A 22534-nucleotide genomic window follows, 5' to 3' on the forward strand; every position below is an offset into this window, starting at 1 on the left:
CTCTACTCTTCTTCTCTAACCCTGCCTCAGCCCCAGGTTTATATAGGGGAAGTCCTTCCCCTCCCAGGACTGGGCAGGAGGTGTGGCATGCATAGGATTCCTGACCAAGAGACCTCCCACCTGCTCTCAGACATAACACTGCTGTTACTGTGGAAACCAGACCCCTGGGGTGCCACATTCCCCCCTAGTGAAATTTAGTACTCCGGGACTAAACATATTTTAGAAAAACATAACCAATACAAACAGAAACGATACAATAGAAAAAAAAACATATTAGAATGGTCACGGCGTGTCCGCAACCGGGTGCAGTTTTTGAAGAAAAGCAAGGTGTCCATTTCACCAAAACAGGGAGACGTAACCAGGTAGGGGTCTGTCCTGCCCCGAGTCCTTAACAGTCTTTAGTCCATTCCTAAGTTACGCTCCAACCAATTGTACAAGGATTCCCGGTAAATCCACCAAGGACTCCTAAAAATAACTAGAAACACATAATTATTTACAAGTAACAGACAGGTGACCACAAATAAAACAATTTAAACACTTCAAATTCTCCAACGTGCGGGTAACTGGCCTTTAGTGGCCCTAGTGGACCTACGGACCTGACTGTCTGGCCCTGAACTACAGGGTGTAGGAGCTGTCAAGGGTAAACTGGGCAGCTGTCTACAGGCTCTTTGGCTAACTAGGGGTATGGCAGGCTCACTATAAGCAGAGGGTTGATCCTCCTGATCTGCTTGTGTGGAGTCTTCTACCTCCTGGACCGGCTGTTCTTCCAGCTCTACCGGTTGCTCCGTGAGTACTTGGGATGCTGGTTCGAGGAACGTGAGGACGGGTACCACAACTGCACCATTGACTTGAGTCCAGGACCAAGGGAAGTCTCCGAGCACAGTACTAACCACATCTTCCCTTTCCTCTACGGGTCGAGGGTCTTCTTGTTCCTCTTCAGGATTCCGTAGCTGTTCGGGACACTTCTTCAGGTGATCCCGGGATACAATGGTTGTGGTTTCCCCTCCGTCTTTACTGATGGTACAGACCTTCGGGTTGTCGTGGCTTGAGGGCAGTACGATGTACGGGTCCTTCTCCCACTGGTCGTCCAACTTGTGGAGCCGTCTTTTCCTCTTCAAGACCTGCTCTCCGGGTACCAAGGGAACAGCGGGAGCATACTGGTTGTAAGTTTTCTCTTGTCTTTCCCTAGCTAGACAGAGACTTCGCTCCACGCTCTCCTGTACTTTCCGGTACTGCTGCTGCCTCTCTGTGTCCCAGTCTGCTTCCGGTGAAGTGTCCTCGGGTGTCAGGACTCCCATCTCCAGGTCAACAGGTAGCTTACCGGGTCTTGCCCTCATTAGGTAAGCCGGGGTACAGTTGGTGGAACCTACAGGGATGTAGTTGTATAGGTCCACCAGGTCGGGCAGCTTCTCAGGCCACAGACTGCGTTCTTCCAGGGGCAATGTTTTTAGAAGATCTATCACCACCTGGTTCATTTTCTCACAAAGTCCATTAGTTTGCGGATGATAGGGTGTCGTCCTGATCTTCCGGCAGCCATACAGAGTACAGAACTCTTGGAAGACCTCCGCTTCAAAGGCAGGTCCCTGGTCCGTCAGCACCTGCTCTGGGTAGCCGTGTGGACGGCAGAAGTGCTGCTGGAAGGCTCTAGCTGCTGTTTGAGCCGTTAAGTCCTTGACGGGGACGACAACCAAGAACCGGGAGTAGTGATCCACGATGGTTAATGCGTAGACGTAGCCACTTCTGCTTGGGGTCAGTTTTACATGATCCAAGGCTACCAGTTCCAACGGCTGCCGGGTGACGATGGACTGAAGGGGGGTCTTCTGGCTGGCACGGTCCTTCCTTCTTAGGTTGCATGGGCCACAGTCTCTGCACCACCTCTCGATGGTTCCTCTCATGCCTACCCAATGGAACCGCCCGCGCAGCAGGAACTCCAGCTTCTTCCATCCGAAGTGCCCAGCCCCGTCGTGGTATGCCTCCATCACCATAGCTGCGTCCCTTCTTGGCACCACTACTTGCCAGATCAGTTCATGCGTCCGGGAGTTAACCATTCTGCGGCACAACTTCCCCTTGTAAAGGAACAGTCGACTCTTCTCTGCCCACAGTTGCTTGGCCTCCTCCGGAGCGTCTAGGTCAAGGCGAGCTTCTGGCTGAGTCAGCATCTCCTTCACCAGCCGGACGGCAGGGTCACTGTCTTGCGTTTCCGCCCAGTTGTAGTGAGGTAAGGGGTTGAACGTAGCGGCTTGCTTACCCCTTACACGGTGGGAATACTGGATAGTCCCATGACGGTGGAACGCAGGGAGTTCGACCTCTTCCAAATCTTCTGAATCCTCACCCTCGTCCGGTAGGTTTGGCATCCTGGACAGGGCGTCCGCGTTGGTATTGGAGCGTCCTACCCGGTATTTGATTGTAAACTCATAGTTGGACAAGCGGGCCATCCATCTCTGCTCTAGGGCACCGAGTCTTGCAGTGTCCAGGTGTGTCAACGGGTTGTTATCCGTGTACACGGTGAACCGGGAAGAAGCGAGGTAGTGCTTAAAGCATTCGGTGACTGCCCACACCACTGCCAGGAACTCTAGCTTAAATGAGCTGTAATTCTCAGGATTTCTTTCGGTGGGTCGCAGTTTTCGGCTGGCGTAAGCAATTACCCGTTCTTTCCCCTGCTGGATCTGGGATAGTACGGCTCCTAGCCCGATGTTACTGGCGTCGGTGTAGAGGATAAAGGGTTGGCTATAATCAGGGTACGCCAGGTTTTCATCCCCCGTGAGGGCCATCTTCAGCTGGCGGAAGGACTCTTCTTCCAACTTCTCCCATCTGAAGGGCGGCTTCTGGTTCTTGGCCTTCCTGGACTGGCCTATCAGGAGGTCCTGCATAGGAGCTGCCTTTTTGGTGAAACCGGGTATGAACCTTCGGTAGTAGCCTACCAACCCGAGGAACTGCCTCACATCCTTTACACTGGAGGGGCTTGGCCATTCCTTAATTGCGGTGATCTTATCAGGGTCGGGAGCCACTCCGTCAGCACTCACCACGTGTCCCAGGTACTGCACCTTTGGCTTCAGGAGGTGACACTTGGAGGGTTTCACCTTTAGGCCGTAACTTGCCAGAGCTTCAAACACTTCCGCCAGGTGCTTCAGGTGGTCCTCGTAGGTTTTGGAGTAGACGATGACATCGTCCAGGTATAACAGGACCGTCTCAAAGTTCCGGTGTCCCAGACAGCACTCCATCAATCGCTGGAAGGTTCCTGGTGCGTTGCAGAGTCCAAACGGCATGCAGGTAAACTCACTAAGTCCCATCGGGGTGGTGAATGCGGTCTTTTCCCGATCCGCCTCTGCTACAGGAACCTGCCAGTACCCGCTAGTGAGATCCAAGGTGGAGAAGAAGTTAGCAGATTTTAAAGCAGCCAAAGACTCCTCTATTCTTGGTAAGGGGTACGCATCTTTGTGTGTGATACGGTTTATTTTCCGGTAATCTACACACATTCTCATGGTGTTGTCTTTCTTTTTGACCAAGACTAGTGGAGCTGCCCAGGGGCTACAGCTTTCCCTGATTACCCCAGCCTCCTTCATGTCTCTAAGCATCCCCTTGGCGTGTTGGTAGTGTGCAGGGGGTACGGGTCGATACCTCTCTTTTATGGGAGGATGGTCTCCCGTGGGGATGTGATGTTCTACCCCCTTGACTCGCCCGAAGTCTAACGGGTGTTTACTAAACACTCTCTCGTACTCTTGAACCACCCGGTAGACTCCCTGTTTCTGGTGGGAGGGAGTGGAGTCAGTACCCAAATGTAGTTGCTGACACCAATCCTCCATTTGTTGTTTAGAGCCATTACCTTCCTCCGGAGAAGATGGAGGCAAGGGTTCTACGGACTGTATAGAATTCTGATTGATGGTATACAATTTGGCTAGCGTGGCATACCGGGGCAGGTACACTTCCCTCTTCCCGATATTTATTATGCGAACGGGCACCCTCCCATGGCATACATTGACCACCCCCCGTGCTGTCAAAATGGTGGGCCTACTGTCTGAGTAAACTGGTTCTACCATTGCCTGGTAATCTCTACCTCTCAGACCAATAGCCGCCCGGCACCAAATCATCATTTCACTTTTTGGGGGCATGGCAATAGGGAAAGGGTCACACATTCTCACGCTACCAATCTCACCGCCGGAGAGTTCCACCTGTTGCCGTCGCATCAGTGCCCGGATCTCTTTTTGGAGCACTCGCTGCTGGCCGGAGCTGGCGTTCTTGGCAACCTGCTGGAAAATAAAAATCACCTCTGCAAGACAATTTTCAATTACATTAGTTCCTAGAGTTATCTTAGGGTGACTCTCGCGCTTATCAATGTCCACAATGATCAGTCCCTGGGCTGCCAGCTCGACTCTACCGATTTTAATGGTCACCTCTTTAAATCCGATCTGTGGCACGGGCTGACCATTGCTGGCGATGATACTCAAGTCGTCGTCAGGGTAGCGGGTTATATCCGAGTCATTCCAGTACTGCTTGAAGAGCACGTACGGGATGGTGGTGACCTGTGACCCAGTGTCCAGTAGGGCACTCATAGGAATGCCATCCAGTACCACAGGCAAGACTGGACGTCCTCCCACATATTTGTCACGCCAGTTTGATGGGCCTGATGATCTTTTTCCTAGGGGTTGGCCCTCTACCCTAGGTTGTGCCAGTTTAAAGGACAGTACCTTGCCATATGTCCGGGTTGATTGCAGCGGCGGCAGATAGGTTGTCCGTCCTCGTTGTATCGGTCGCTGGGTCTTCCTCTGGCCGGTGGGGTCCTCCTTGGTCGGCGCCACGGGATGTCCTCCGGTCCGGATGCCAGCTGGATCTTCCCTGGAGTAGAAACCTGTAGAGACTGCACAGTTCGGGTTAGCGCAGCAACGCTTTTAGCTAGCTCTTGGACCTGATGGTGCAGGTCGGGAGCCGGGTCATTGTTCAAAGCCTGCGCATCAGCTCCCACAGGCCCTGCCGACAAGGGCGCCGCCTCTTGGTGGTAAGTGGTAGTGGGGCGTCTGTGGGTCACAACGCCACCTGGTGCCGGTTCTCGGAGCACCCGGATGGCTCTGTCCTTGAACTGTGCAAATCCCAGATGAGGGTCCTGTAAGGCCATTGCCCGCAACTGGGTTCGGTGGGCATTGCAATATAAACCCTCTATAAATTGTTCAGTCAACAGCCGGTCCTCGTCTCCCACGCCGTCAGGGTCGGTCTGCTTAATGGCTCTCAGGGCCTCTTGTAGGTTTAGTGCATAGTCCCTTATACTCTCTTGTGCTCGCTGCTTGCACCCGTAGAATCTAAGCTTGATCTCGGCTGAGGTGCGGGTATCAAAGGTATCCTTCAGCCGGGTTAGTATCCCTGCGACAGTCCTTCCCCCAGGTGGCCAGGACTTTACCTCCCTTTGGGCTGCCCCAGTTAATTGGGCCACCAGGATGCTCACTTTTTGCTCTTCTGTGAGGGGGTACACCTGGAAGAGGCTATCCAGTTTTTCTCTAAAGTCATGCAGAGTATGTGACTCCCCTGAGTACTGGGGTAGCCAGGCCGCTCCCGGGATATAGGGCATGGTGAAAGGCATGACTGCAGCAGCGGTGGCGCTGGCGGGGGTTGAGGCAGTGAAGCTCTCCTCCGTATCCGACATCTTCCTCCCCCCTAGTGGACCGTGGCCTACCTTGCGATGATCCTCTTCCGTAGGCCGCGGCTCCGCAGTGGATCGTCAGGGTTGAGGACCTTCCGTCGCGCTCCTGTGACGTCGGCGTCTGCTGGGCTCCTTCCAGGACCTTACGCAACGTCCGGACGTGAGGCGGGGCTTCAGTTCTCGCGCGCTTTCGGAGTCCACGCCCCTCTTCTTCCCGCGCGGCGTCTTCAAGATGGCGTCCAACGGCGGGAAAACTCCACGGATGGCGGGAAGAAGGCAGAAGATGGCGCCGGATGGCGGGAAAACTTCGCGGATGGCGGGAAGAAGGTAGAAGATGGCGCCGGATGGCGGGAATCTTCACCACTGGTAAGTTTGAACAGTCTTTTTCAGGCACGCAGTACCCGGTGGTTGCGGGCACGAGATCCTGCCGACTATGCCAAAAGTTGACGTGCCCTGGGCCTATGTGATGTAGCGTTGCGCACGCAGGGACTACCCGGAGCCGGATCTGATAGGGGTAGTAGTCTCGTGGCGGTGACCCGGTCCGTGCCCAGGGAGTCAGACTAAGTGGCGGTATATTAGCAGTAGATGTAGAACGACTACGCCACCCGTTGAATGCAGCTATGGAGCTGCCGCTGCAGGGCAAACCGCTGAGGCCGGTGGGAGGATGGTGCAGCGTGGATGGTATAACCCCCAACGGGAGGGGTATGGCCTCAGGGCAGCCGACGTGGATGATGGGGGTAGCAGGAATCACTCAGAGACGATACGGTGTAGTTCAGGGTCTTTACTGGTGACAAAGATAGACCCTCCCGGAGTACTGGCTAGCGGTCGGGGCCTGGTCAGTCCTTGAGCAGATGGGATCCCCCTTGGCCAGGCGGAGTTGTAGGCCTCCCCAACTAATTGTACTCTTCTGGCTACCTTGCTAGAGGCGGGTAAAGGTAGCCCACGTCCCTGAGTGTACCGTGTGGTGCTCACCCGTATGGCCGGTGACTCGGGGCCTTCTAGTAGCTTCCGCTCCACGACGGCGGTGCTGGTCCCAAACGTGTGACCGAGCCTTCGGGTTTCTGGGCCAGAGGACCTGAAATCCCCTGCCGGTCGGTTTCTGCTGCTGGGTAGGAGTTAGTCCCCACAGCCTCGGACTCCGGGTCCGGTAAGAAATCTTCAATCAGGGCGAGCTCTACAGCTTCCAGCCCTGATCTCCTCTTAGCACGACTCCCACAGAGCTCCTGATCTTTCTTTCCTATCACTGCTTCTCTTCTTCTCTCTACTCTTCTTCTCTAACCCTGCCTCAGCCCCAGGTTTATATAGGGGAAGTCCTTCCCCTCCCAGGACTGGGCAGGAGGTGTGGCATGCATAGGATTCCTGACCAAGAGACCTCCCACCTGCTCTCAGACATAACACTGCTGTTACTGTGGAAACCAGACCCCTGGGGTGCCACAGTAGCGTTCACCACACTTACTTGGTCAAACAGGAAGGTTTATTGAAGAGCATAAACTTCCAGCAGAACAGAAAACAAACTTTTAGGCCTTTCTCCGGCATAAAGGAACAAAATAAACAGTCCATATACAGACAAATGCAGGCTCACCCGTTCAGATAAATGTCCAGCTGTCTGTCAAGTCCTGTCAAAGAAACTAGCACCAAGAGGTCTCTAACCTCTCCTTTCAGACACAGACCACGGTCTCTCACCTGTGCGGCAATCTTGGCACTTCCCCTGGTTCAGTTTAGTCAGCAACAAGTAATACTCTGCAGCTCCCAGAAGAATCCACACACTGCTCTGTTCCCCTGCGCACTGAACATCAAGTGAACCTATTTTCTGGTTCTAGACAAGAATAGGCAGGTGAAAACCATTCAGCTTGTATTAAATCCTGTCCTGCCTGGCTTTACTACAGTATATTAGCTCACTTACATACTGTAGGTCAGAAAAATAATATAAAAATGTTTTTTCTAAACACTGTAGGCCTTGAAAAATAGACAATAATATTTTTTTCAGAACAGATGATACAGTTGCTACTAATGAGATGAAGAAGAAGGGGGGAGGAGGAGCTTCTCTATTTTCGGTCTACATATAATCTTATCAATAGTAACTGCCAACTCCTATCTCAGTAATGTAAAAGTCTGTCTTCACTGAATACAGATTTCACCCATGAACTGAGAATTTTGAAAATGAATGATTAGTCCAGGTGGAGAAAAGCAGATTTCCCTGAAAATGTATATTACAAAGTTGACTATTTTCATGTGTATTATTGATTTATCAAATATAAATTAAAACAACGGTTACTCCTTAAGGTATGGTTCTGTAATATTTGGCTAGCATGAGGACTAGTTGGTCAAAGCTCTTTGGAAATTGAAGGGCTTGTTAAAACAGGAAGCAACTACACTTTCCATCCATAATTAACTATATTTTGTAGTTCATAAAGGGTAAAAGTAATATTTAACGACCTATGACGTACATTTTCGTCATAGGTCACTAAGGAAAGTATGAAGCCAGCTAAAGAGCCAGGAGCCTGAGCCTGTTTCATACCAGGCACATGCCACCTCCTATGTTATATATCTGACATCTGCCTGTAACCGATTACTGCAGTTGAAACTCTTAAATGCTACTGTCAATCGCTGACAGCAGCAATTAAATGACATAATTCAAGGTGAGTGTACGTACCGGCTTCCATCAACCGCTTACAGGGAACCGATGGGTTAACATGGTAGCTAGGGGGCTTCTGAACTCCCCCGTAACTGCCATTTTTGTCCTCATATGAATCTAAGCCATAGACTATGAACCATAGCAAAATCTTGATTTTCCTACGAGAGAAATCACTGATGTCTGAATGGGCCCTAACGCAGTATAATAAAACTCCTTCCTACACATGTTTTCTTGTTATCATTAAAATTATATTAAATAATATAAAAATATATTAAAATTATAGCCCTTTAACACAATTTATATTTATCTCGTCGGAAAATGTGGAATTCCATTTGTAACTCCTTTTAAGTCTGTATGGTTAAATTAATCTGATATCCTAATTGATAAATTAAGGTATAGCCATTTTTATGTCTATTTCAAATGTAAGTTGTCTACATTTCATCTTGAGAGACCTGAAGAGGTTGGAGCACTTACTTTGAAAATCTATGTCACAATCCGTATTGAAAATTTTCCCTCATCATAAAAATCCAAATTTTTATTTTATTCTCATCAGATGTAAGAAATGTATTTAATAATGTATAGTATGCAGTTTGTATTGTGGAATCCAGTGACAGATACACTTTAAGAAAGAACTACAGATTGAAAATTGATTTTATTCCTGAATAAAAATAAAAATGCTCAAATGAAAATAATTTGCTGAATTTAACAATAAAAAATGATGTTATCGATGTGGGAAATTACATACATGTTTTTGTTGTGTTTTTATTATTAACTTCACCTTTTTGGGATTTTCCATTTTTGCGTTTTCGTTTTTTGCTCCCCTTCTTCCCAAAACTATAACATTTTTATTTTTCCATCAATATGGCCATGTGAGGGCTTGTTTTTTGCTGGTACGAGTTGTACTTTTGAATGACACCATTGATTTTACCATATAGTGTAGTGTATAGAAAAATGGGAAGCAAAATTCCAAGTGCGGTGAAATTGCAAAAAAGTGCAATTCCACAATTATTATTTTTTTTTTTTTATGTACCATGTTCACTAAATGCTAAAACTGACCTGGCAGTATGATTCTCCAGTTTATTACAAGTTTGCAAATACCAAACATGTATAGTTTTTCATTATTTCAGTGGTAAAAAAAAATCTGAAGTTTGTAAAAAAAAAAAAAGGTGCCATTTTCTGAGACACATAGCGTCTCCATTTTTCACAACCTGGGGCTGAGTGAGGGATTATTTTTTGTGTACTGAGCTGACGTTTTTACTGATACCATTTTGAGCTAGATACGATGTTTTGATCATCTGTTATTGCATTTTATTACAACGTTGTGGCGACCACAAAAACATACGGTAATTCTGGTGTTTTGATTTTTTTTCTTGTTACGCCCTTTACCGATTGGATTAATTCTTTTTATATTTTGATAGATTGGGCGTTTCTGAATGCGGCAATACCAAATGTTTATGTTTGATATTTTTTTTATTTTTTTTATTTTGAATGGGTCAAAAGGGGGGTGACTTGAACTTTTATATTTTTTAAAAACTCATTTTTTTTACTTTTTACTTGCTTCAATAGTCTAGGACACTTGAAGCTGAGATCGTCTGATCACTTGTGCTACACATGGCAGGACTTGAGCCCTGCTGTGTGTAGCAGAGATGCCATCTGCTATGAATGACGACCGCTGGGCGGCACTCATAGCAGATTGGCAAAGACAAGCATGGGGGTCTTCTGCAGATCCCAGGTTGTCAAGCCAGCCCATTGGCACCTCGTGATCATGTGACGGGGTGCTGATGGGCGGAGTTAGTGAAGCGCTTCCAGCGCGGGCACATTAAATGCCGCTGTCAGAGATTGACAGCGGCATTTAACATGTTAACAGCCACGGGTGGATCACTATTCCACCCTCGGCTGTTAGGGGCACATGACAGCTGATCAGATCAGCTGTCATGTGCCTGAAAAGATGCGGGCTCAGCGTTGGAGCCCGCATCAAAGAGGGTGAGGCGACCTATGACATACCTATAAGTCATAGGTCGTAAAGGGGTTAAAAATTTATTTGAACATGTGTGAAAACTGAAGGAGTATCACAGATATAGATTGAGGCCATAAAGTTTGAATGTTTGTGCCAAACAAACACACATATTAGTAATGCCAAGATCAAAAAAGGCATTCCTAATGGCCACCAAATAGACATCTTGGAAAGATGACAATTGTAATTTTAGTTGAACTTGTATATGCACTCATGGTTTATCAGAAAAATAAGCCATCTGTCTTTATCAGACCTTTCTATACTTTCATCTAGCCGTTTTCACAGAAATCTGTGCACTGCAGGGATGAGCACAGATTTTAATTCCATCAAAATACACTAAATATGGAGCAACACTATCAGGTCATATGGTATCCATCCATGATACTAATCAAACACAAGAGATCTGCCATAAGAAAATGTAAAATGAAAAGCACCAAAGTATGGTAATGTATGAATGTTTTTTTCACACATTTTTTTCACACGCTTCTTTTAGGCTTTATTATACTGACAGTAGCAAATTCTTTTTATGAATTAAACAGTCATTATTAAAAAATGACATTGAGTAGAACTTTTCACCTATGCCACCAACTAATTCTACACAATTTTGTATTTTCATTTGCAATGTAGGATGTGGGTCGAGTGTCATTTCTGTCTAAGCCAGGAGTGGACACTGAATAACTTACACATTTTCCATAATAATAAAACAGATTCTAAGTATACAGTTAAAAAGGCTGACCTATGGTCATCTTCAATATATCTAACAGAAATCTGTCCTATCACAATCGATAACTATGATAGAAGTTTGTGTTATGCCTGTGGAGACATTTGTGGAACAGTCCATGTAATACAAAGGCTAAAACTTGTAGTTTATGATACAGGAATGGCTAAAGTCTGAGTTACACTAATTTTTCTCCAATTATAAAAAGAAAATATGGCATCCAAAAGGAATTCAGATTTTTGCTATACTGCTATACAATAGTCCCAATATGGTTATAGAAGCATCAAGAAAATATATGAGGCTTAAACAGAAATCTTTAATATAATAACTTCTGAGTGGAGTTTCCATGTAAAAGAAACACTTTACAACAATGAAACAAATCAGAATCAGGGGGTACTCAAAGTAAATGAACATGTGAGGTGAACGATGGTGTTAATGAAGTGCATCTACGTAGTTTGCTGCTGAAAGCGGCTCAATTAATTTGCATTGGTACAGCCATGTAACTCAACTTTCATGCAAATATTCTTTCACGCAGACACATGTTCCTTTAGCAAATGCTATATCTGTAAGTCACAATGTTCTCACTTCTGAACAATTTAAAATGTAGGTTCCTTCCATCATTTCCCAGCGTTGTATTTTAAATAGTGAAAAGCTGAATACCCAACCCTTTTCTCTAGATTTTGAGGTTTCTAAACATTTACAACTTTCAAACAAGGAAAAGCCAACTTGAATTTTCTCGAAATGAGGAAGATGCATGTTTCTCTTGTTAAAATATAGTGATAAAAAGTGTATCCCACAAATTAGTGATTTATGCTTAAAAGTAAATTAAAGATACACTTTTAAGGGCCAGTCTGGGAAAAAATTATCATGCTATACCTAGGGCAGGGTCCGGCAGCAGTGTATTACACAGGGACTCAAATAGACTTTCATCACCCCTCAGATCCTGGGCTTAGCATAATAGAGTTGATCAATGTTGCCATAGTGTTCCTGTAAAGGGAATCAGTCAGTTCATTAATTTTGCCCCAATCACTGGCAGCATGAGCCAGAGCCTGGTTGCACGATTGCAGCCAGGTATGTTTTTCTCTGATACGCTCAGGTGTTTCAAAGAAAATAAAGGCCCCGATTCCTCAAAGCAATTTTGCCAGAATTCTGGCATAAATTGAGTTGAAAAGTTGCAAAACTTTGGTGTAAGGTGCGCAAAAATTTTGTGACTTTTGGCGTTTTCACTCCAGTTTCTCCCAGCTCCGACAAAACGAGTAGAGCAAGTCATGACTGCGGTACAGCATGGGCGTGATGCAACAGTTTCTTAAGCCAGAAATCTTACTCTGACAGCAGTGAACCGTGTGGTGAAGTGCACAGAGACACATGTCACTCATCAGATGCTCCTGATTCATTCATTGTGCATCTTAATTAATCAGGAGCATCTAACTCCTACATGAACCCTCATCAAGACTGGCAAAAAATGCATAGTTTTGAAAAGCTTCTCACATCACCGCTCTACTTGATTGACAGGTCTCTCCCATGTGTGCACAATAGAAAAAGACCTGTCAATTACTTGGAGTGGAGCAGGGAGAAGTTAGCCGGTGGTAGTGCCGGACTAGTCTTGACTTTAAATTATGCTTTCTCTTAAACACTGGAGTGTTTCAGAAAAAAATATACCTGACTGCAAGTGTGAACCAACTACGACTCCATGCTGCCTGTGATTTGGGCAGCATGAATCGACTGACAGGTTCCCTTTAACGTCTATTTATACTAGTCTAAAATCATATAATCCATACCTAAACTACCTTTACCCAAATTATGTAATGTTGATTTAACCAGCCATCCATAGATCACCTGTTTATAAGTCTGTACAAGTACATTTAGTATCTAGCAGAGATATTTGAATAATTTTAGTGTTTAATGAGACATAAATAACTGTTTCTATATTTGATTTTTACAACATGATTTGTAAGCAGAGTTTTATTTCTAGTTGCCTTTTCAAACATTTTAAACAAAATAGTCATTTATGTTTATATTTGATACATTTTGGTTAGCCAAATTATACTTTTTCTCATTCCAGAATTTGTATTAGCTGTAAACTCATGCAGTTTAACGTCCAAGACCCAAAGAGTAAATGTAGGGCTTGAAATAAATGCAAACAAACTAAATTGACAGTGTTATGGGCATCAACAGCATTTTGTCATTTACTTTTTTACTTGTGATTATAGAGTAATAATACTATATTTTAATATAACCATGTCAACACTGGGGCGTTCTTACCGGGCACACTTTTGTGAGTTTTCTTTTTTGTTGCTGCATTGCTCATTCAGAGAGCTATAACTTTTGTTTCCATGGTCATAGCAATGGGAGAGCTGATTTTTTTTTCAGCAGTGAGATGCATTATACAATAGCACCAATTCAAAGTACATATAACTAACTTATTGATTGACTTTATTTAGGGGAGAGGAAAAAAAAGGTGTTTTTATTGTTTTGTTTTGTTTTTCATTTAAAATTTATGCTGTTCACAGCATATCCAAGTAATGTCATATTTTATTATATTACATAAGTTGATACGATTGTGGCAATACCAATTATGTACACTTTTATATTGTAATAAGTTTGCACGATAGCATATTTATCTGAAAAAATGTCATTTTGCACCATTCCAACAAATTTTTCTGACATTCCCTGTCATTTTCCATCATTATGCATGGGGCAACAGTGGAAGCACCCATCCACCATGTCTAACCAAGATGCAGTAATTGTTATTAACTTCATTATCTAGAGGGTTAACAACAAAGTACTGTTTCAAGGTCATTCCTGTGAACTCTGCGGTATAGTTTCAGTGATGTCACAGAACTTTACAGCAATATAGGCCACAGCAAAATGTTAAAGGCTGTGCATTTGCTTTTCTTCCAAAATGCAAAGTTTAGCAACTTTCTAAAATTCTCTACCATTTTCTACCATGAAGAAGTTAATCCTTCATCTAGCTGCCTGCTTTTGCAAAAATGTTACAACCCCTGGCAAAAATGATGGAATCACTGGGCTCGGAGGATGTTCATTCAGTTGTTTAATGTTGTTGAAAAAAGCAGATCACAGACATGGCACAAAACTAAAGTAATTTCAAATGGCAACTTTAGGGCTTTAAGAAATACTAAAAGAAATCAAGATAAAAAATGTGGTACCTAGTAAGGGTAATTTTTTTCAGACCAAGCAGAGGAAAAAAATTATGGAATCACTCAATTTTGAGGAAAAAATTATGGAATCACCCTGTAAATTTTCATTTCCCAAACTAACACCTGCATCAAATTAGATCTGCTCGTTAGTCTGCATCTAAAAAGGAGTGATCACACCTTGGAGAGCTGTTGCTCCAAGTGGACTGACATGAATCATGGCTTCAACACGAGAGATGTCAATTGAAACAAAGGAGAGGATTATCAAACTCTTAAAAGAAGGTAAATCATCACACAATGTTGCAAAAGATGTTGGCTGTTCACAGTCAGCTGTGTCTAAAATCTGGACCAAACATGGGAAGGTTGTTAAAGGCAAACATACTGGTAGACCAAGGAAGACATCAAAGCGTCAAGACCGGAAACTTAAAGCAACATGTCTTCAAAACAGGAAATGCACAACAAAACAAATGAGGAACGGATGGGAGGAAACTGGAGTCAATGTTTGTGACTAAACTGTAAGAAACCACCTAAAGGAAATGGGATTTACATAAACATAAGCCATCATTAACACCTAAACAGAAAAAAACAAGTTTACAATGGGCTAAGGAAAAGCAATCGTGGACTGTGGATGACTGGATGAAAGTCATATTCAGTGATGAATCACGAATCTGCATTGGGCAAGGTGATGATGCTGGAACTTTTGTTTGGTGCCGTTCCAATGAGATTTATAAAGATGACTGCATGAAGAGAACATGCAAATTTCCACAGTCATTGATGATATGGGGCTGCATGTCAGGTAAAGGCACTGGGGAGATAGCTGTCATTACATGTTCAATAAATGCCCAAGTTTACATTGATATTTTGGACAGTTTTCTTATCCCATCAATTGAAAGGATGTTTGGGGATGATGACATCATTTTTCAAGATGATAATGCATCCTGCCATAGAGAAAAAACTGTGAAAACATTCATTGAAAGAAGACACATAAGGTCAATGTCATGGCCTGCAAATAGTCCGGATCTCAATCCAATTGAAAATCTTTGGTGGAAGTTGAAGAAAATGATCCATGACAAGGCTCCAACCTGCAAAGCTGATCTGGCAACAGCAATCAGAGAAAGTTGGAGCCAGATTGATGAAGAGTACGGTTTGTCACTCATTAAGTCCATGCCTCAGAGACTGCAAGCTAGTATTAAAGCCAGAGGTGGTGCAACAAAATACTAGTGATGTATTGGAGTGTTCTTGTTTGTTTGTTTTTCATGATTCCATAATTTTTTCCTCAGAATTGAGAGATTCCATAATTTTTTCCCTCTGCTTAGTCTGAAAAAAATTACCCTTACTGAGTACCACATTTTTTATCTTGATTTCTTTTAGTGTTTCTTAAAGCCCTAAAGTTGCCATATTGAAATAACTTTAGTTTTGTGCCATGTCTGTGATCTGCTTTTTTTCAACAACATTAAACAACTGAATGAACATCCTCCAAGCCCGGTGATTCCATAATTTTTGTCAGGGGTTGTATATATCCTTCAGAGCCCCTGCTTCTAAAAGCTTTCCTGCTCTCCCCTCCATTCTCTTAACTGTTAGAGGCAGCTGCACTACATTTACACAGATGTGCAGGGGCAAGAGGGAAAACTATTTCAATGAAGAAAGAGAAACCATGCTACAGATAAGGAGGGAAGCACATGTAGAAAAATTACAGTAGTGTAGCTGTGCTGATACATGAAAGTCAGTGAAGACAGCAGTACCTTTGATACACACAGACCTCACATCCAACCTATATTACTAGGAGGGACACTCCCACAAGAACAACATCTAAAACTGGTATCAAACTGCAAACTGCATAACAGGGTGTCTGAAAATAAAGGAATGAAGATTGCAGTCTGAAACTTAACTTAGGCTACGTTCACACACAGTGGTCATGCAGCAGCTTTACATCATAGCAGCCATGTGCTGCTGCGGTCTTTCCACTGTTTCCCTGCACAATCACAACCATTAATCATGCAGGGAAACAGCTGTTTCACCTGCAAGACTGTGCAGCGGATCATAATAAGCATTCAGTTTGAAAAACTCGTATCCCAGCAAAATTAAATGATTGTGTAGGGAAATAGTGGGAAGACCATAAAAATGTAGCCTAAAGATGCAACTAACATATGTATAAATCATTTTTTCCATGTCATAGCCAATAAAGTATCAACTATTTTAAAGCAGGGCTTCACAGTTAACAGCCTAATGTGACATATATTGTCATTAAATAGCAGGCAAGTGGTTAAACATTATTTCCAGTGAATACAGTACTTTGAAAAAGTATTGATACCCTGTGAACTTTTCCACATTTTTTCATGCTACAACCACAAACTTTTAGTAGGATTTTATGTGATATACCAACACAAAGTAGCAAATACTTGTGAAATATAAAGAAAATGATAAATGGTTTTCTAAATATTTAAAAAATATAAATCTAAAAATTGTGACGTGCATTTGTATTAAGCCCCTTGTAGTCCGATACACCTAAATAAAATCCTGAGTGACCAATTGCCGCCAGAAGTCACATAAGTTCTCAGTATAACTACAGCTGTTCTGTGAAGGTCTCAGAGGAACATTAGGGTTCAAACAGCATCAGGAAACCAAGGAACACACAGATGGGTCAGGGGTAAAGCTGTGGAAAAGTAAAGCAGGGTTAAGTTAACAAAAAATAGCCCAAGCTCTGAACGTCTCACGGAGGACTGTTCAATCCATCATCCAAAAACTGAAGGAGTATTGCAAAACTGCTAACCTATCAAGACACGGCTGTCCACCTAAACTGACATCCCAAGCAACGAGAGCACTAACTTGAGAAGCAGCTAAAAGGCTCATGGTCACTGGAGGAGCTGCAGAGATCCACAGCTCAGGTGGGAGAATCTGTCTACAGGACAACTATTAGTCCTATACTCCACAATTCTGGCCTTTCTAGAAGAGTGGCAAGAAGAAAGCCAATTTTTAAAGCAAACTATAAAAAGGTCCAGTTGTAGTTTGCAAAAAACATGTAGGGGACACAGCTAGCATGTGAAAGATGGTGCTCGGGTCAGGTGAGACCAAAGTAGAACTTTTTGGACTAAATACAAAATGTTAAATGTGGCGGAAAACGAATGCTGCACATCCCCACCGTCAAACATCATGCTGTGGAGATGCTTACCTTCAGCAGGGTACGGAAGGGGCTAAATACAGGGCAATCATGGAGGAAAACCTGTGAGATCCTGAAAAAAAACTTGGGGCTTAGGTTCACCTTCCAGTAGGACAACAACCCCAAACATACTACCAGAGCTGCAATGGAATGGTTTAGATCAAAGCATATTCATGTGCTTGAATGGCCCAGTCAAAGTCCAGTCAAAAATCCCATTGAGAATCTGTGGCAAGACTTGAAAATTGCTGTTCACAGACGCTCTCCATCCAATCTCACTGAGCTAGAGCTAGTCTGCATAGAAGAATGGGCAAAAGTTTCAGCCTTTAGATGTGCAAAGCTAGTAGAGAAATACCCCATAAAACTTGCAGCAGTAATTGCAGCGAAAGGCAGTCCTATAAATTGACTCGGGGTGAGGTTGTGTGAATACAAATAAGCATCACAATATCCAGACTTATATTTTAAAAGTATTTAAAAAAACTATGTATCCTTTCCTTTACACTTCACAAATACTTGATACTTGGTTGGTATATCACATAAAATCCAAATAAAATACATTTAAAGCGCACCTGTCAGCAGGATTGAGCTCAGTAAACTACATACACTGTCAGGTGTGCGACATCACACTGATTAAAATGATACCTTTGTTGATTAAATCCGTCCTGTGGTTCTTGTGTAATCATTACTTTCAGTTTGGAGATAATGATACGCTCATGCTCCGGGGCGGCCTGTGGGGGGCGCTCTGCTTACGTATTCATCTGCATGCTCTTATGACAGATCACTGTGCCTTCACTGACCTGCCTCCTATTTTACCTAGCCCCGCACTACTAGATGCATTATGTAAAATAGGAGGAGGGTCAGTGAAGGCACAGTGAGCGGTCATAAGAGCATACAGATAAATTCTGCTGACAGGTGCGCTTTAAGTTTGTGGTTGTAACATCAAAACATGTGGAAAAGTTCACAGGGTATGAATACTTTTTTAAGGCACTATATATAAATAAAGGGACCAAAAATCATTCTGACAGTTCACCAAATTTAGACTGGATTTACACATTGCAGCTCTTGCTGCATATTTTAGTAAAAACCATAGGTGGCTACAAAAAAGGAACAAATATAAGACCTTTCATAATTATCTACTGAAAAACTTTGCAGTAATCAAACCTATAATATTTGTATGTGAATATGAGGTCAATGAACAATAGTTTGTGCAACAATACCTATACTGCAGTTAGGCCACGGCCCCACTATCAGTATTTGATCAGTATTTGGTCAGTATTTTTCTCAGGAGTGGGAGCTAAAACCAGATGAGGAACAATCAGAGAAAAGGTATAATAGAAATAAGTCACCAGTTCTGCATTTATCACCCACTCCTGGTTTTGGCTCCCACTCCTGAGAAAAAATACTGCCCGAATACTGACCAAATACTGATAGTGGGACTGTGGACTAAAAGAGACTATCAGCACAGATTGACTGTTCAGACCAAGTACAGGAATTCAGTGTATCCCATCGTGGCCAAACATGTAAGTGCACTTTCCCACTTTCTGGCTTAATAGAGTGAGAGAAGCGGAGATAGATGGGAAAACAAGCAGGTTGGAAAGTGCACTTAAAGCATAACCGCCGTTTTAATTTTTATTTCATAAATCTGAAAGTACACCTGAAAATAAGCAACTTTGTAATATTTCAGAAAAAAATTGCTTTACTGAGATAGGAGGAGATTGTCAGTTGCTATGGGTACAATTCTATATAGATGGGAGGAGGGAGGAGCTCGAGACCGAGCTCCTCCCTCTCCTATCTAGACAGAATTGTATCAGTAGCAACTGACATCTCCTATCTCAGTAATGGGAAAGTTTGTCTTCATTGAATACAGATTTCACCTCAGAATTGAGAATTTTGATACTGACTGATCAATGTTCTTATTTTCACATGTACTATTGATTCATGAAATAAAAAATAAAACAAAGGTTACGCTTTAAATGTTTGGCCACACCATGATGAACTGAGTGTCTGTACTTGGTTTGAACAGTCATTATCTTGCGACAGAGTCCCTTGAAATCAATGGTAAAAGGCATATATATCTCATCGAAAGTATATAAATCTGATTTACCTTCAGAAAGAGGATCAAGTGTGTGTATCATTAGCTGGAATATACTGTTCCTCATGAGACTGTTATGTAGAGAGGCTGAACTGCCACCACGCTGTAATCTTGGTCTTGTCTGTGAAAACAATAACGAAAACATAGCCAATAGGACTACTCTGTCAGTCAGTAGCACCCAAAGATGTATAACTCTTGAATTGTTCCCTAAATTTCTATTTGCAGTTTTACTTCCATTAACAATTCATCAATTTTATATCATATGGTTCATTTACACTAAATGACTGTGGCTGTCAAATGACCACTGATTAGCTAAAAGCAGGCCAATTGGTGGCTGGTTTATAGCATGTTTAGACATGATTGTTGATACGATCATTCTGTGTGCATAGAGAATCATTATTCTAAACAGCACACTATACAGCATGATGTGCTGCCGAGAAAGATGATTTTTAGGCTTGCTCAAAAATAATTTCACCCAATAAAGAAGCATTTTGTTTGTTTGCCTGGTAACTGGGAGTGGCATTGCCCAATAGTGGTCCAGTGTAAATGTTTACCCTAACGTTGCACATTTTGATAATCCTGAAACTAAAGAGTAGTTTTACCATCACTTTTGTACACACTACAGAAAACTATTTTGATATAATGCTTATATGTGCCTTACTAGGACAAGTATAGCAAACTAAATATAGGAATTTGTATAATGTAAAAATGTTCAATTTAGTTTTAGGAGTAATTCAGTATATTCAACCATTTTTAAAAGGGAAACCTTGAGTTGTTCACCAAATGTTTATTGAATCAGTTGCTTATAAAACCATATAGATTTCCACTACTGCAACATTAAAGAAGTGTTCGCAGCTTCAATCATCAGAAGCACACCACTCCTCTGTCACGATGTTTTCTGGTTGCCGGGGTGGAACGCACCTAAAGATTGACAGTTCAGGACAGCGGTATGGTCGCAAAACAGGTTTGAACTGAGCACTCTTCCTTGCAGCAAGCAGAGGCAAAGCTGGGAGAAGCGCATGGGCTCCATCCAAAGATCTGGCCAGCTTCTGAGTGACGTGAGCATGATCTAAAGCTTAGACCTCTCCTTGGCTAGGTAGCCTGCCACTCTGAAACTGCATGGCGGCCAAAAGCCTAGGAAACGATCTGTACACAGTAAAACTAAAAATCAGTCTGTTCCTGAAAATAGAGAGGATTTTTAATAAGAGGTAAATGGCAAGCTTACTTGTTTTTACCAGCACGTTGCAATTGTACCATCTAAGAACTTTAGGCAACCCCTTTAAAGGGTTATTCCACTACTCTTATTTTGATTACGTATCCATAAAACAGGTTAGCAAATCGTGGGGTTCCAATAACTGGGACCCCAATCAATCAGCCTTTCTCAGTGCTGGTGGCGGCAGAATCTTTTTTATGAAAGTGTATGTTGATTTACGTGCAGGATACATGGTGACTAACAGCAAGGATATAATGGGGATTCTTTTATCCTCATGACACATAGTATACCATAATCTGTAATGTTAGCTACTAACCTTAGGCGTTGTGATAGTCTCAGACAAAGTCTGCATGAAAAGAAAAAAATATGCTTTGTTTATTAATATTAATCATTTGTAGAACATCATTTTTGCACATTTTGAGACATGACATAAAACTGCTTAAATAACCTACTCAATTACATAAGATGTTCCATATTTTAGCAGCACTATTGATAACCCACATTTACTATTTACATATAACCACTAGTGATGAGCGAGCATGCTCGTTACTCGAGATTTACGAGCATACTCGGGTGTTTTCCGAGTATCTTCAGCGTGCTCGTGTGTTATGTTTCAGTCACTCCGTGCTCATGATTTGCGACTGCTTGACAGATTTAATACATGTGAGGAATGCCTGTTTCATAGGCATTCCTCACATGTATTAAAGCTGTCAAACAGTCGCAAATCATGCGCACGGCGTGACTGAAACATAACATCCGAGCACGCTGAAGATACTTGGAAAACACCTGAGCATGCTCGCCAAAAGGGTTAACAGAACATACTCGCTCATCACTAATTACCACCTGTTAATTTGTCAACAATAGAATTACATTAAATAGGCTGTCCACTTTGGAAACATTTTTATTTACTTAAATACATTTATTTGGGGCTAATAATCATTTTTGCAATTAAGTTCCATAACATAAATTTGAACCATTTGCATTTTATAGCCTCTGTATTACATTAGAAAAACCTACAAGAAGCAAAATGAAAATCGTTAGAACCTAACCCGAACGAAGCCTCAGTCTGCCCTTGTTCACACAGAGGTCAACTTTGACACATGATAAGGTTTTCAATATTAGACAGAGTAGGTTCTATCCCGACCGGGTTCACCTTGTAGCTGGTGGGATGGCTTTCATACTATTTTTGATCATAAACAGTGTTACTAAGACCCCTATTTTATTTAAATGCACTAGCTTTTTATTTATTTACAGCAGGGTTTATTTTCATTTTGCTTCTTGTAGGTTTTTCTGATTCATGGCCATTGTGAAACATGCATTTATGTGCTGCATGTATACCATTTTAAACCAAGCTCAAATTTTGTGTTTTTTTTTCCTCTGTATTACATTGTCTATTCCTGGCTGCCGATTGAGTTAACAGAGAATCTGTTGGTGATCTTATTCTGATGGAGAGTTTGTAACTTCAGACCACATCAAAGTTAAAATTGCAGGGAAATGAGGAGCCTATAACAATAATGCAACATTTTTAATGAAACCACATATCAATAATGATTATAGCCCCAAAATCATTTATTTAAGTAAGACAAATGGTCCCCAAAATGGAAAATCTCTTTAATATTTCAATGGCAGAAAAACTTCTGACATGTCATACAGACCTCCCCCACTTTTAGCCATCCCCTGAATAAAGGCCAAGGAGAGTACACTGTAAGCTCTCAGGTAAAACCAACTGGAGACAAAAGGTGTATGAAGCTGGACACATTGACCTTTCATTCATGTTATTGGTGAAGATCTCAACACTCAGACTGCCACTGATCACAACTTTGGCCCTGTCTCTAAGACTTTTCAGAATTGTTTTTTAATATATGTTGCCTTAATTGACAATCAGAATCTAGGTTAACAAAAAATGAACAAACATTTTGCAGTT

General features: G+C 42.8%; 1 protein-coding gene across 4 annotated transcripts in view; it reads right to left on the reverse strand.

Moving 5' to 3' along the window:
- SLC24A2 (solute carrier family 24 member 2) overlaps positions 1-22534 on the reverse strand; it is a 443547-nt gene that overhangs the window by 156387 nt on the left and 264626 nt on the right. For all 4 annotated transcript variants that reach the window (XM_073665915.1, XM_073665934.1, XM_073665926.1 and 1 more), the window contains exons 4-5: positions 20927-20956; positions 19410-19518 (exon numbers count right to left, since the gene is read on the reverse strand). In XM_073665915.1, the coding sequence (XP_073522016.1) occupies positions 19410-19518; positions 20927-20956 (139 nt within the window). The remainder of the gene's footprint in view (positions 1-19409; positions 19519-20926; positions 20957-22534) is intronic.

The sequence above is a fragment of the Phyllobates terribilis genome, unplaced genomic scaffold (genome assembly GCF_046119375.1).
Source record: "Phyllobates terribilis strain yellow unplaced genomic scaffold, ASM4611937v1 Scaffold_1__5_contigs__length_1240528914, whole genome shotgun sequence".
NCBI classification, from domain to species: Eukaryota; Metazoa; Chordata; class Amphibia; order Anura; family Dendrobatidae; genus Phyllobates; species Phyllobates terribilis.